This window comes from Schistocerca piceifrons, chromosome 7 (genome assembly GCF_021461385.2).
Source record: "Schistocerca piceifrons isolate TAMUIC-IGC-003096 chromosome 7, iqSchPice1.1, whole genome shotgun sequence".
Taxonomy (NCBI): Eukaryota; Metazoa; Arthropoda; class Insecta; order Orthoptera; family Acrididae; genus Schistocerca; species Schistocerca piceifrons.
In genome coordinates, this window is record NC_060144.1 from 231,336,475 (window position 1) to 231,352,603 (window position 16,129).

Sequence of the window (16,129 nt, forward strand, 5' to 3'; positions counted from 1 at the left end):
CATTTCTGAGAGACGTACTCACATGGTTCTTGTAAGATTCCTACCTAATCTTTGTGCACCATCCGTTACGGGACATATCATTATCACGGCAGCACTCTGTACAAAATGCTTGAACAGCTCTGTATAAGGAGCTACACAGAGCTGTTCCGTATGGCCGGTTACGCTCGGTATATGATGTGGCAATCACATTCGCGCGTGAAAGGCGACCATAAGATTCAGTGAAGATTGTGATATGGCTGATTTGCCTTGTATTCTCTTACACTACGAATTATTATCGGTGGGAAATCAACATAACCGTTTATAGAAATATTGTAAAAACTACTTGTTTCCCTCAAGCAGTACCGGCTGAAAATTGAACAGTTTTTATATTGGTGAGAGAATATTTTGCGCACAAAGCAACGACCATTGCACCGTACTTCCGAGATAGTCAGCTGCATTACGTGGAATGGATTTCTGAAGTTTCGTCCTGGGCTCCTTTTGAATGAACTATACTGTCCGTCGCGCTGCACATTTGTTTGTTCAAAAACAGCACAAATACTTTCCACGTTTCATCACGAAGAACGGTATCAAAGTCCATATTAGTTCTTTTGAAACGTATTCTGGAAGATTAAACGGTGCACTAGTGGTCTTGTAGGTACATACGCTGCTATGTATATATGTACATCAAGATCTGTAAATGGCTCCACAGGAACTGAAGTGATGTGATTCCAAAAGTTCATGGCAACACTGAACCGTTACAACTCTATTCTGTACTTCACATCATTCATTCTTGTAGCAACATACAACTATTGATCATTGCAATAGTAGAGTTCTGTAGCACGTTATACTTGTTTACTAACCATTTCCTCTGACATAGGAAGTGAGCTTTATGTGCCACAAAGTGTAGTGACAGCTATTTTGCCCCCTTTGGATTTAGTGATCCATTTTTTAAATTGGTGGTTTCTAGAACTTTGTTCTACACCCTTCACAAACGTCCGAAACACAAATATTACATACTTACAGTCATATTGTTTTTTATTCATTGGTTATGGATGAAGAGATATAGGTTTTAATATAATATTTATTGAAGGAACAAAAACTAAATATTATATAATTATAGTGGTTAAAAATATCATAATTTATTTGTGACATTCTGAAATCGTGAACCAGCCTAGTCCTGTTTCCCTAATCACGTTCTATAGAGTATCGTCATCTACCAAAGACGCTCTTAGAGTCTGTGTCAGGGATTGACTGAAAACCTTTACTCGGCAATCGTTCCTTGAGAATGTATGTGTCTTCTTAAAGCACTTTCACGTGAATCATTACTCGTAAATAATTTCCACAGCGTTGCCATTACTTAATGAAACAAAGCATCACTGCAGACAGAGACAGACAAAGCTTTACAAATTTGTTCGTGAAATTAGAGCAGTTCTATCGTTTTATTAGATGGCTGAAATAGCGGAATAAACTTTGTTACAGGGTCGGCAGACTTTTTTGGGATGAACCACTACACAACGAACTACGTGACGTCAGGCGTGACAGGCGAATCACCTTCCAAAACAAGGGACTCTGCTGTAATTTCATCGTCTTACGAGGTGAGCTCAAACTGCTGCTTGTACAGAACTACAAGGAGCCACAGTGCGATAGTGAAAAGAATTCTGGCGGCACCAAACTTTTTATAAACTGGTGATTACAAAGATAATAAAATTGTTACTGTGTATTTGCTATAGCTCACGTTCCCATCCACTCTTAGAAATACATTCTACTTCTTACTTTCGGCTGTTAGTACATACTACTGGTAACAACTTCTGAAATGCGGTCAGAGGCTCTTGAATTGAAATATTGCATACTACCTTACAAACGCATTGGTTATAAAATGGAACACATCAGATCTTTATCCCTGTAGCTCATGACCATGATAATGTATTGCAGTTACGTTCTATTTAATCAAGACTATTTTTCGCCAAGCAGTTTTCTAAATTTTGCTAATAGTTTTTCGTAACGGGATACCATTCGAATTTTGTTACCAAATATACAGGGTGATTCAAAAAGAATACATAACACAACTTTAGGAATTTAAAACTCTGCAACGACAAAAGGCAGAGCTAAGCACTATCTGTCGGCGAATTAAGGGAGCTATAAAGTTTCATTTAGTTGTACATTTGTTCGCCATTTCAGCCAATAAAGTTTTTGGTCCCTTTTTCTTCGAATGTGCTACTGTAACTGGACTACAGTATCTGGAGATCTTAGAGAATTGGCTGTTCCCTCAGCTCGAACAAGAAGCACAACAATTCATATTTCAGCAGGATGGAGCGCTACCACATTGGCACTTATCTGTCCGTAACTACCTGAACGTCAACTACCCGAGGCGATGGATCGGCCGCCAGGTAGCCCGTGACAGAGCACTTCATCACTGGCCTCCAAGAAGCCCTGATCTTACCCCCTGCGATTTTTTCTTATGGGGGTATGTTAAGGATATGGTGTTTCGGCCACCTCTCCCAGCCACCATTGATGATTTGAAACGAGAAATAACAGCAGCTATCCAAACTGTTACGCCTGATATGCTACAGAGAGTGTGGAACGAGTTGGAGTATCGGGTTGATATTGCTCGTGTGTCTGGAGGGGGCCATATTGAACATCTCTGAACTTGTTTTTGAGTGAAAAAAAACCTTTTTAAATACTCTTTGTAATGATGTATAACAGAAGGTTAAATTATGTTTCTTTCATTAAATACACATTTTTAAAGTTGTGGTATTCTTTTTGAATCACCCTGTATAATAGCACACAGCTCACAAAATGCGATACAAAATCAGACTCAGCATTTTGACCCAGATTTAAATTATTTATTTTCACATTTTTACCACCCTTTGAACTCACTGTGATAGGTAAAAAATTGAAATGCAGCCTACAGTCATAAATGTTTTAGGGAAAGTAATACTACTTTTATAATTATTACCATCTTACTGCCAGCTTACAAACATGTTTACTTGTATATGTTGTCCTTTTATAATAAGTATACTTCGACTACATTAACAATATATTCTTCCACTGACTTGATAATGGAAACGTATATTTATTGACAACTGATTAGATCTCTTCATTCACGTAAATTCTCATACACACACATCAAAAAAAAAATTTCATCACCTTAGTTCTGAGAGTTCCGGAACCTGTACAAAAAAATTGAGTAGAGATCAACATAAACATCATATCTGCCCATTTTATTGCTCATAAAAACTACGCATTGCATGTTGTATCCCCATGCAGCGAGACCTTCACGGGTGGTGGTCCAGATTGCTGTACACACAGGTACCTCTGATACCCAGTAGCAGGTCCTCTTGCATTGATGGATGACTTTATTCGTGTGGCATACTATCCACGAGTTCATCAAGGCACTGTTGGTTCAGATTGTCTCACTCCTCAACGGCGATTCGGCGTATATTCCTCAGAGTGGTTGGTTGGTCACGTCGTCTATAAACAGCCCTTTGCAATCTGTGCAGTTATGTTCGATAGGGCTCATGTCTGGAGAACATGCTGGCCACTCAAGTCGAGCGATGTCGTTATTCTGAAGGAATTGTTGTCCATGAAGACGAATTCTTCACCAATATGCTGCCAATATGGTTGCACTATCGGTCGGAGGATGGCATTCACAAATCATACAGCTGTTACGGCGCCTTCCATGACCCACAGCGGCGGACGTCGGGCCCACATAATGCCACCCCAAAACAACAGAGAACCTCTACCTTGCTGCACTCGCTGGACTGTGTCTAAGGCGCTTAGCCTGTCCGGGTTGCCTCCAAACTCGTCTCCGACGACTGTCTGGTTGAAGGCATATGCGACCCTCATCGTTGCAGAAAACGTGATGCCAGTCCAAAGCGGCCCATTCGGCATGTTGTTGGATCCATCTGTGTCGCGCTGAATGGTGCGTGGCTGCAGAGATGGACCTCGCCATGTAAGTCGGGAGTGAAGTTGCGCATCATGCATCCTATTGCTCACCGTTTGAGTTCTAACATTATGACTTGTGGCTACACGAAAGGCATTATTCAACACAGTAGCATTGCTGTCAGTGTTCCCCTGAGCCATAATCTGTAGGTAGCAGTAATACATTGCAGTAGTAGCCCTCGGGTGGGCTGAGCGCGGCATGTCATTGACAGTTCCTGTCTCTCTGTATCTTCTCCATTTCTGGACAACATCACTTTGGTTCACTCCGAGACGCCTGGACACTTCCCATGTTGAGAGCCCTTTCTGGCGTCAAGTAACAATGCGGACGCGATAGAACCGCAATATTGACGTTTTAGGCATGGTTGAACTACAGACAACACGAGCCATGTACCTCCTTCCATGTCTGGAACTGATCGGCTGTCGGACCCCCTCCATCTACTAGGTGCTGCTCATTTGTGGTTGTTTACATCTTTGGAAGGGATTAGTGACATCCCTGAACAGTGAAAGGGAGTATGTCTGTGATACAATATCCACAGTCAACGTATATCTTCAGGAGTTCTGGGAACCAGGGTGATGCAAAATTTTTTTGACGTGTGTATGAACGTACATTGTCAATGGATATTGATTTCTGTATCCCTGTTGCTGTATAAATCAAAATTTACATGTGCATTAACCACAATATCTTTGTGGATGCTGATATTTCAGGCTAGAATGTAACGGGCATTTGAATGAAACCGAGACAGATGGAAAACAATTAAGTAAATTCTTGATTATTTCAAATGTAATCGCCATAACTGTCAATGCATTTATCGCATTCTGTGGTAAGATGGTCAATGCCTCCGTGGAAAAGTCGTGGTTGCACTCAGGAGAGCACCTCTTCGTCAGAAGCAAATCTACAGCAGTGAAAATCTTCTTCAGGACTCCAAACATTTGGAAATCGCATGGGGAGATGGGGACTGTAGGGGGGATGTGTAAGGACTAAGGACTAACGCTGCCCAGGTCTCATTTTCTTAGTATATGAGTGACTCTTTTAGTTATGAGAAATCCCGCCTGAGTACATGCATAGTATACAGTGTAATATAGAAGTCGGAGGAATCAAAAAAAAAGAAAGACGTAATTAGTACAGTGTACTAAATATCCAACTAGCATAGAAATAAAACTTCCTAAAAAGTAAATATTATAGCTGCACATCCACTTTTAAGAAATTCGTAGGGACAGAAATAGCGTCTGTAATTCGTATCTTAACTTTCAGCGTAATCCTTGGGGACTGCGGAATCAACTGAACTGGGTTGCCAATCAGTATCCTGGATACCCAATCATCATTTCAGAGAACGGTTACTCCAATTCTGGAGGACTAAACGATACTGACCGCATCCAATATTTTACTGTAAGTAGAAATTTGCACACAGATATGAAAACAAATTTTGTCTTTCTAAAGGCATACCATTACCAAGAATGCGCTCTCTTATTTCTAGGCATACCTCGGAGCTGTCCTGGAGGCGATAAACACTGACGGTGTTCCGGTTATCGGATACACAGCCTGGAGTCTCATGGACAACCTGGAATGGAACTCGGGGTTCACGTGAGTAATTGTCATTTTTTCCCCGTTCAATGAAATAATTTGGATAAAACATAGATATATTCACTTATCAATAAGCCACTGAGCCATTCTTTGAGCTTAATACAATATAATATCAAGCTGACTATTCTGCCATATTTATAGAATTGTTTCACTCGTTACCGGTACTTGATGGAGAATTTAAAACGCAGGGAGGAGATAAGGAGGTCTGGACTGGAATCTGCTAAACATGATCGTGAAAACTGCCATGTGTCAGTGCATTCATTAATCAACAAATGTCATACGCATTTGCAGGTGTAAAAATCGACTTTAGTATGCCTAATAGTTCAAATAAACTCCTTTTGTGTATTAGGACGATTGAGCAATATCATATACATACTGCTGTGCGTAACTTCTGGATGATAAGTGTGGTGTCACCGCCAGACACCACACTTGCTAGGTGGTAGCCTTTAAATCGGCCGCGGTCCGTTAGTATACGTCGGACCCGCGTGTCGCCACAGTCAGTGATTGCAGACCGAGCGCCACCACACGGCAGGTCTAGAGAGACTTACTAGCACTCGCCCCAGGTACAGCCGACGTTACTAGCATTGGTTCACTGACAAATACGCTCTCATTTCCCGAGACGATAGTTAGCATAGCCTTCAGCTACGTCATTTGCTACGACCTAGCAAGGCGCCATAGCATTTTATATTTATATGTTGAAGCATGTACAGTCAAGAGAGATGTTCTCCAATTGTGGATTGAAGTTAAGTATTCCAAGAACTACGTTCTTTTCTTTATAGGATAATTGCTTTACCTTGTTCCAGACCTCACGCCAATCTGCGTGAGCTTAAGCGCGTGCCTTTTGGCTACCTCAGAGTGGCTTGGCTGTCTTGCCACGCCACTACAATAAGAACTGTTTCATGGTGTGTCACTACCAAGTGACATATCTCGATAAACCTTTGACCATACATAGAGCAACAGCGAAGTAACCAAGATATATGATGGTCCCCTGGACATAACAAAAGGCGGGACATCTTTGTTAAGAGGGCGAAAGATCACCACGGACAGCACTGCATGCACTACAACGTCCTCCCATGCTGTTTACAGGGCTGGTAAGGAGTTCTTGAGTTATGATGTTCCATTCCTCCTCCAGCGCGGATGACAACTGCTGAGTGGTCCTTTGTGCATGTGGACATTCTGTAAGAAGTCTCCCCAACGCATCCCAAATGTGCTAATCAGATTCAAGTTGAGGGAAACGGACAAGCTTGTCCACTTGCCAAATTTCCTCTCGTTGTAAGAGCTCCTTCACCTGCTCACTTCGATGGGGCCACTCACTGTCATCCATAAAAACGGAGCCAGGGCCCAATGCATTGCTCAAAAGTCGCACATGACGAAGGAGTAAAGTGTCACCATAACGTTGACACGTTAGTGTACCGTATTAGAATATTTGGAGGTCAGTAACTCATAAAACATTAAGCCTCCCCACACCTTAACGCGTGCACGAAGAAAACGTTCATGTTCAGCAATGTTCCTGGGTGCATTATGTGTTCCCAACTCTCACACGTGACGATACGTCCAGAAACATCGCTCAGACTGAATTCGCTCTCCGTCGAGAAGATCAAGCGTCTTCACTACCTTATGGTTCAGTCTCACAGTCTCAGGTTCCCAGATGTATGTGACACCTGATGTCTAGGCAAAGGATACGCAACTCCTGTAACCCAGGTGCCGGCGATTTGTAGACGTGGATTTGGCACCCGTCAAGGTCCCAGATGTGTTCCATCCGGTTCATATCAGGCGAATTTAGTGGCCGAGACATCAACGTGAGTGAACCATTGTGCTTCTCAAACCTCTGTAGCACGATTTTGGCTTTCTAACGCGGACAGTGACTCAGCGGAAAGATGCCGTCGCTGTCAAGTAAGGCATTAAGCATGAAAAGATGCAGGTAGTTCTCAATAATATTCAGGGTCCTCAACTGTCATGTAAGACCAGGTAATTGACCTCCGTACTGTAATACTGCCCCAACCGTCCCCCACCCATGGCGTGGTGAATTTTTAGAGCAGCGGCTCGGCTGGATGACAGACTGCCAAGACACGTATCATTGTCCAGGTATAGCAAGAAAATGCTTCATCTGACCAGGTTACACTTTTCCACATGATTCGAGGTCCAATCTCAATGATTCGGTGCCCACTGCAATCGTAATTCGACAACTTCTTCACCCCCCCCCCCTCATCCCCCACCATCCACACATACTTGCATTACCAAACTGACTACACTTTTCAAGCCGCGTGTCCCACGTAAGTGTTTCTCCTTCGGGTTACAGTATTCCATAAGGCTGTTAAAGATCGAAACGGCGCTGTTGTTACGTCGCTTGGCTCGCATTCCTTAGGAGAGTAGTTACTCGTGTGATCTCCGTCTAGCCATCAATATTTATGTTCCGAGTACCTTCCATGAGCTGTTGTTACGAGGCTTGGCTCGCATTCTTTAGGAGTGCAGTTATGATCTCCGTCTAGCCATCAATATTTATGTTACGAGTAGCTTCCCTGAGCTGTTTAAGCCAATCGCCGGGAGAGTTCCTTTCGCGAGGCCACGTACACTTTCCTTCGATCCTACCACAGACGGGGCTTCTTTTCCTTTTGTAATGACTCCGTCATCAACAAATATTAAATCCTTATTATCCTTCTTCTCTTTCCATGTGTGTAATATACCTTCAATCCGTACAGTATCTACACTTTAGGGAACATTAACCATCCATTGAGTAACACTGCGGTTGAAATATCTGACGATTCTTATTTACTAGTACTGCCATCGATTAGGTTACTGTTCTACCAAAAACCGTGATTTTCAGAACTAGATTCCGCGTAAAGGACGACAACAGCAGATTTCCTATGACGAAGACTGCATCACTGCTGTTAGGATGCTCTGGTTCAAATAGCTCTGAGCACTATGGGACTTAACATCTGAGGTCATCAGTCTCCTACAAATTTGAACTACTGAAACCTAATTACCTTAAGGAGATCACACACATTTATGCCCGAGGAAGGATTTGAACCTGCGACCGTAGCGGCCGCGCCGTTCCAGACTGAAGCGCCTAGAACCGCTCGGCCACAGCGGCCGGCTCAGGATGCCCTATTTTATCATTGTCCATCTATAGTAGGAGACATGCCCTCACCGATCTCAGATAGTGTTCACCTCTCCTGCTGTCTCTTTATCAGCTGTGGTACCCTAATCCTACGATCTAAGCGAGTCCACTATTCCGTTCTTACTTTTCACTTAAAACTAACAATGGCTGCGAAACTTATAATCCCCTTCAGGTTGGACCCTTCTGAGATGCTCTTTTGGTACAAGACACTGCATCATAATGGAGGGAACGTATCATACATATTGGATACGACTTGCAATTGTCTAGAATTATAATGCATTATCGTGTGCGTTATTAGAGCAGCGGCTGTGAAGAAGGGCTCGACCAGATCATGTGGGCACCCACCTTAGATACTGCAGCTTCACTTTGGCCCCAGGGCTTACACATTCAAGGAACAGGAAATACAAATTCTCATGCAGTAGTGGCTCAGCACATGCGCATTCAAGGAATCGGAAATACAGCCTCAGATTCATGTATCACTTCTACATCTGTAACCTACATACATTGACTGGTATTGTAGTAATAATTACAATTCTCCAATGAAAATTGGTTGCTGCTGCCTAATTCCCCAGCGAACAAGAAGCAGCCGTGAGGGTTTGTCATCCCAGAAGACAAGATAAGATACACATTCATAAAAGCTTGGCGGACCACTTCTTATACTTCCATTATGTTGAGCTCCAACCTGCTGTGACAGTGAGCTGGTAATATTGACACTAAATTCTGCCTATTCAGGGTGTTTCAGGACGATTGTCCAGTATTCAGTACTATGCCAGAACGTTCACATAAAAAAAAAAAGGAACTTGAAACTTCATGTGGACGTAAGCCCTACTCCGAATAGTTTTCGGAGTAGTACACGTTTTATCTACACTGTTATTTATTCTCTGTATTATTCAGCACAATATTGGGTTTAGAAATGTACAACAGCTAGTCAATATTACAACATGCGTTTTACAAAGGGTCAATCCAAAAAAATATATTTTTAACACATTCACCACTAAGCATTATCGTACACGTCACAATACAGATGGGTACAGTTCACAATAAATGTTCGAATATCCCACCGACAATTTCAAGGCATTTGCGCACTCTTGGGAGAACATGTTATGTTGCTTGCCTGAGTGCCTCTGCACTTTACGGAATGAAGGCAGCAGTGGGCATGATGCGAGCAAGCAGTTCTTCTATCGTATGCAACTGTCGTTTATATGCCTTAGACTTCGTCCAGCTCCATAAACAAACATCCAACGGCGTAAGGTCTGGCGATCTTTGTGGTGAGTTAACTATGTTACCACGACCAACACAGCAATTGGGGTAAATTTCACGAATTTTCATATGTACAAGGTATTTTACAGGATTAAATCTGTGATACATGAGTACGCTTTGTCATTCATTTGCTTGAAGGCACATTCTATAACAGAATCATGAATAATCAGACATTTTCTATCGCTATTGCGGATGACATGTTTGTGCTGTGGCCACATGGAGCAGAAAAACTTCAACACTTCCTGGAACATCCAAGCTCTATCCAACGTAACATAATATTCAAGACAGAACTTGATAAAGAGGGCAAGCCACTTTTTCTCCCCTTGTCATTTAAGAGAAAATCTGACAGGTGCATAGGTCACAGTGTACATCGAAAACCTAAACACACTAATCCCTACGTCCACCCCTTGAACTATTCTCATCCGTCACAAAGAAATTCAGTGCTGAGGACTCTGATCTATGGATCTCAAACACTAAGATACAGATAGCCTCGCTATAGCATTACAACGCCGACGACTGGTGTTCCGAAGGAATGGATACGCAGAGCATCGAAATGAACGGATGATGTACTCAAAATCAAGAACGTCTGGGAAAGAAGTTGAGACTGAGACCGAGGAAGAGAAGCCAAACGTCACTTATGTGCCTTACGCTGGTCCAATATCCGGAATGATCGGTAGACTTCTAAGGGGACATGGCATCCAGTGTATTGTATTTTGCTTCCTTCAACTAAGATAAAAAGTAGTCTTTCCAATATTAAAAACAATCTTGGTCTTCAAAAGCTGTGAGTTCCATGTAAAATGTGGCATGTCTTACGTTGGACAGAGTATCAGTGCAGCCGATGAGACATGGAATATCAGCGACACAACTCACGAAAACAAATAATCGAATCAACTGTCGCCAAGCTCAGCCTTCAATATAATCATGAAATGCAACATGTGAGGACCAGTGTCGTGGCGCAAACGCCAAGTTTTTGGGACAGCATAGATAAAGATTCTTCGGAACGAAGTTGTCAGGAAATCTAATAAACAGTAATGAAGGTTTCAATTTAAATAATGTTTGAATCCGCCACTCAATTTATTAAAGTCTCGCTTACTGTCGCATCCATCAGAGTTGAAAAACGCTGAGGGAATTGCATTTCATTGAATAGAAGTGCACACTCTATTATAGAAAAGAGAGAGAGCAACAAAGAGTGTAGTGGACATCGGGAAACGAACTCAGCTGTAAATGGTGGCGTGAAGCCAACAATATTTCACAATCCGGTTGGAGTCTAGGTAGCGAGTATACGTAGCAGCAAACCTTGCAGCACGGTTAGGTCTGCCGTCGAAATATTGTGCAGAAAAAAGAAACTATAGCTCGTCTAAGCACCCGGAAACTTGCTGTTATTCAGCAAAATGGTTAATGTAAAATCACCACCGTTACGTTAATGGCTCAGCATGTCACTGCAAAGGACACTGAATGATTTATGCTGACTTATACCACTGAAGCCTCCTGTTTTTGTGAAGGGTTTGGAGAAAGTGGAGTTAATGACATGTTGCCAGAACATGACGTGCGTGATAATGAGGCATTCAAATCAAAATACGTGTTGATGAATATGAACGAGTTATTGCTAAGTTAAAAAACTTTTTTAAATCGGAGGTGGCACGATTGTCACGTGTGTGATTCTCCATTCGATGGCAATCAGTGGAACGGACATTCGTGTTGCGTAATGAAATAAATGTAATGTTTCTTGACACGAATGACTGGAATAAACTGTGTTGTTGAATAATGAAGGAACTGTTATTCTTCTCATAACAAAATTTATGGCTAGAAACTTTTGCCTGTTTTTTTCTCTCTTCCTTTGCAACATATTACATAAAGAAATATTTGGTTGTTGATACTTTGGCGCAATGTGAACATGTTGTCCTTGCTGACTTCAATGTAATCAGCATGCAGACTGAAATAGCTGAAGAACTGCATTGCCCAGAACAGGAAGTCTATCTGAGGAAAGTGGCTATCAGAAAGGCAAATCTTGATTATCATCAAGCTGATATGTTAGATTTAGTTCTATTTTCCAGATAAAATTCAGGCTATGAAAACCTATTAATAGTAATGCATAGCAAACATGCATGAAACGCTGTTCTAAGGACAGGCCGCAGATGAGCTTAGAAAGACGTACGGAAGATGTAATAGGAACCTGAAACATTTACAAATAGTCTTAGGTAAGGAATTTTACAACACTCATTTCAAGGAGCTAATGCAAAACGTTAGATTAATCTCTTGGGACTCATTGCTTTCAGCTTGAAAGCTACAGTCGTGGAGTAGTTCAGTAGAATTCATAAGGGTAAAATGTTTAAACATTAAACTGCTCAGGCCATTTGTCAGTTGGTTTGATATGGTGCAAGAGCTAGTAAATTTGTATAATCACAAAAAACATCCATCAGTTAATGTGGAACTTGTGATGTGAAAGATAATATATAACAGATTCTTTTATCTGGTGTGTGTAGCAATATTAAGATGATAGATCCACAAAAAGCTGAATCATATGTCACCAGCTTTGTCGCAATTAGCAAATATAATATGATTTCCGGGAAAGCTTCACACCAAACCGGCTTGATGACATATTCAGAAATCGAGCTATTCAAGTATCCATACCATAATGGCAGAAGACGGATTGTTTTTAACGTCCCGTCAACATCGAGGTCATTAGGGACGGAGCACAAGCTCGGATTGTACCAAGAAAGGGTAAGGAAATTGGCCGTGCTCGTTGAAAGGAACTATTCTGACATTTGCTGGAGCTGTTTAGGGAAATCACAGGAAACATAAAACTGAACGGCCAGACGAGGGTTTCAACCGTCGTCCTGCCGAATGCGGATCCAGTGAGCTAACCAATGTGCCGTCTCAAAAATGTTCAAATGTGTGTGATATCTTATGGGACTTAACTGCTAAGGTCATCAGTCCCTAAGCTTACACGCTACTTAACCTAAATTATCCTAAGGACGAACACACACACCCATGCCCGAGGGAGGACTCGAACCTCCGCCGGGACCAGCCGCACAGTCCATGACTGCAGCGCCTAAGACCGCTCGGATAATCCGCGCGGCTGTGCCATAACACTCGACTATCCCATAATGTATGTGCTGGAAGATTACAGACCACAATCCCTTACAGGAAGTTTCTTCAGCAAGGAAATACAGAAAACGACATACCCATCCACATAATTAGTTGAAAGTATCATGCAGGGAAAAGGAAACAAAGGTTTCCTAAAATGGATGAGTTTGGATAATACTTACAATTTCTGGATTACCTTATAACAGAGTACATGTGTATACAGGCATCTCACTGCAGGGTGGAAATCTCTGACAAGAGGCATTTCTTTTCATGTGTTGTCTGAGGCTTTGCCATGAAAACAAACAGTTCAGTGTTGACTTCAAAGGACGCCAGTTGTTTAACACTGATATGGCGTGCGCCCGATCTCAGGTGTGTGTATGTGTGTGTGTGTGTGTGTGTGTGCATGTGTGTGTGTATGAGAGAGAGAGAGAGAGAGAGAGAGAGAGAGAGAGAGTGAGAGAGAGAGGGATAGGGACAGGGATAGGGAGAGAAAGAGAGAGACAGGGAGGGAGAGGGAGAGAGACAGAAATTTGGATATTTGTGGTATGGCCCTATGGACCAGACTGCTGAGGTCATCGGTCCCTAGGCTTACACACTAATAAAACAAACTTAAACTAACTTTCGCTATGGACAACACACGCACACACACCCACGCTCGAGCGAGGACTCGAACCTCCGCTGGGGGGAGCAGCGCGAACCTTGACAAGGGGCCTCACACCCCTCGGCTACCCAGATCGGCGGAGAGACAGAGAGAGAGAGATCTGAATTTGTTGGATGATGGCACCTTACACATTACAGGTGAAGCTTATATTTATATACTAATGCTGTGTGTGCACAAGGAGAATGATGATTATCTTAACTGTAACGTCAGAGGGGCGTGAGGTGTTACAAAGCACAATTACGCTATTTTATTCATTTTGATTTCATTAATTTACCTGTCAACCCCACCTTGCATTTTTTTTTAATTTCGCGAAAATGTGACATCATTTAGAGGTTACGTGGCTTGTGAAGTCATGATTATGACATCATTCATAAGATAACCTGGCTTGCGTTTTCACGCCTAGGTCGCTGACCTCCTGTGAAAGTGATGTCATAAAAGTAAACAAAGCCTTTCAGGTGCCCAACAGCCATTCTACTATCACAGCATATACAACATATAAAACTTCTCTTTTTCTTAGCTACGGAAGAAATAACACTTATCAACTAACTAATCAATTGAATGTAAGACACGTGAATGGAATATACTGACTTCCACTATCCTCAGAACTCCACCAGTATTCATGAAACCAACAGCACAGACACTTTGTAATAGATGTCAAACAAGTAACAGTACTACAATAATGTACCAGTGATATTAATGGTACACAGTGCCACATATCAAGAAGGCAGAATCTTTGATGATATGGTTGAAGGCTCTATAACGCTACGGATTGTTTTAGGCATTGAATAAATAAATTATTTAAGCTATACTGTACTCAGATACGCCGTTATCATAAGGTGTTTCGTGATATTAAACACCGAAAGTCCAGTAAAATATTGGGCATGGCCTTTAAATTTAAGGATAGTGTATCCAGACCTCCTTAATGTGACCCATCTTATCATATATTTTCTTTTCTCAATATAAACATTTTGTGGTCATTAGAAAGAGTCTCGATCATTATAAATAACCCTGCATATGTTCACGATAGTATGAGATTCAGTGTGGAACTATACAGGGTGGTCCATTGATCGTGACCGGGCCAAATATCTCACGAAATAAGCGTCATACGAAAAAACTACTACGTCTAAAATTGTGAGCCATATGTTTGTGACTCTTACAGCGCCATCTATCACCAAGCTAAAAAAGTGGTCCACCTGAAACATTCATATTTCTTTACGTAATACACGAATATGTAATAAAAAATGGAGGTTCCCATTTAAAAAAAAACGCAGTTGATATCCGTTTGACCTATGGCAGCGCCATCTAGCGGGCCAACCATAGCGCCATTTGGTTTCCCCCTTCAAGTTAGACTAGTTTCGTCTTTGTAGTATTTTTGTTTGATGCTTTTTTTGAGAGATTTTCGGTCCGGTCACTGTCAATGGACCACCCTGTATATGCTGGTACAAAATACTTTAATAAGCTGCCTGCTACAGGACAATAAGAAATCTGAAACCCAACATGTCACTGAAATTAACTGAAAACACTGGTTATTAGCCATTAACCTTTTAATATGTAAAATACGGAAACGCAGATCTGAGAGTGGCACTGAGTGGAATAATGTTCGTAGTTACTGTAAGTAATTCAGTACAACACAGTCAATTACGATACTTGCTTCTCTCTGTTAATGTACTCACTGTCTCGTCCGACGTTAGTGATGGTCTTCTTTTTCATCTATGTATCACTGCATCACGACATTTGTCTGAATTGACATGCTCGTATTTCTGTACACAGGGTTAAGTTTGGTCTGTACGAGGTGGATTTCAATAGTCCAAACAGGACCAGGACGCCCAAGGAATCGGCCGGCTTCATGGCGGAAGTCTTCAGTAGTAAGCAGCTGCCAGAACAGTACAACTAGTAGGAGCTTCTGCGCTCCCCGCAGGAGAACTGCACATCATTATGTCAATGAAGTGATTAAATGGATCACTTGACAAATTCACTACAATTACATGAGGCAATAAATGTATCGTATGCAACTACTATATGTAGATGTCTCCACGCACTTCCTATGTTAATAAATTTCTAAATAGAAAGTCTGCACTTCGACCAATGTCTTTTTTTCTGGTACAAAAAGAGTATGAAAAGCAAATGAAAGCGGCACTGATGGCTTCATGGCAGAAGTATTCAGTAGTAAGCAGCTGCCAAACCATCACAAAAGGCGACGAGAAGCTGTCGGCGTTGAGTGACTGTAGGAGGATACAAGACGACCTGCACAAAATTTCTAGTTTCTTTGTTGAACTGCAGCTAGCTCCATATCTAAAAAAGTATAACTTAATGCAAATGAGTAGAAAGGTAGCCTCCCTTCGAGCATAAAATAGAAAAATTGGGAGATTAGATCAAACCAGTCAGAAAATGAACGACCTATTGAGAATCCCCACATCATTTTATTCTCCAAGTGTTTCCTTTAGTTTTTCGCTGAAATAGAAATACATTGAATAATTTAGAACCATTTCGCCTTTTTACG

The 16,129-nt window shown here is 41.8% G+C and overlaps 1 protein-coding gene across 1 annotated transcript in view; it reads left to right on the forward strand.

Moving 5' to 3' along the window:
• LOC124805584 (myrosinase 1-like) overlaps positions 1–15,643 on the forward strand; it is a 37,553-nt gene extending 21,910 nt beyond the window's left edge. Inside the window, exons 8-11 of the mRNA XM_047266150.1 lie at positions 1,459–1,574; positions 5,174–5,308; positions 5,397–5,503; positions 15,400–15,643. Coding sequence (XP_047122106.1) covers positions 1,459–1,574; positions 5,174–5,308; positions 5,397–5,503; positions 15,400–15,523 — 482 coding nt within the window. The 3' untranslated portion in view covers positions 15,524–15,643. The remainder of the gene's footprint in view (positions 1–1,458; positions 1,575–5,173; positions 5,309–5,396; positions 5,504–15,399) is intronic.
• The last annotated feature ends 486 nt before the right edge of the window (positions 15,644–16,129 follow it).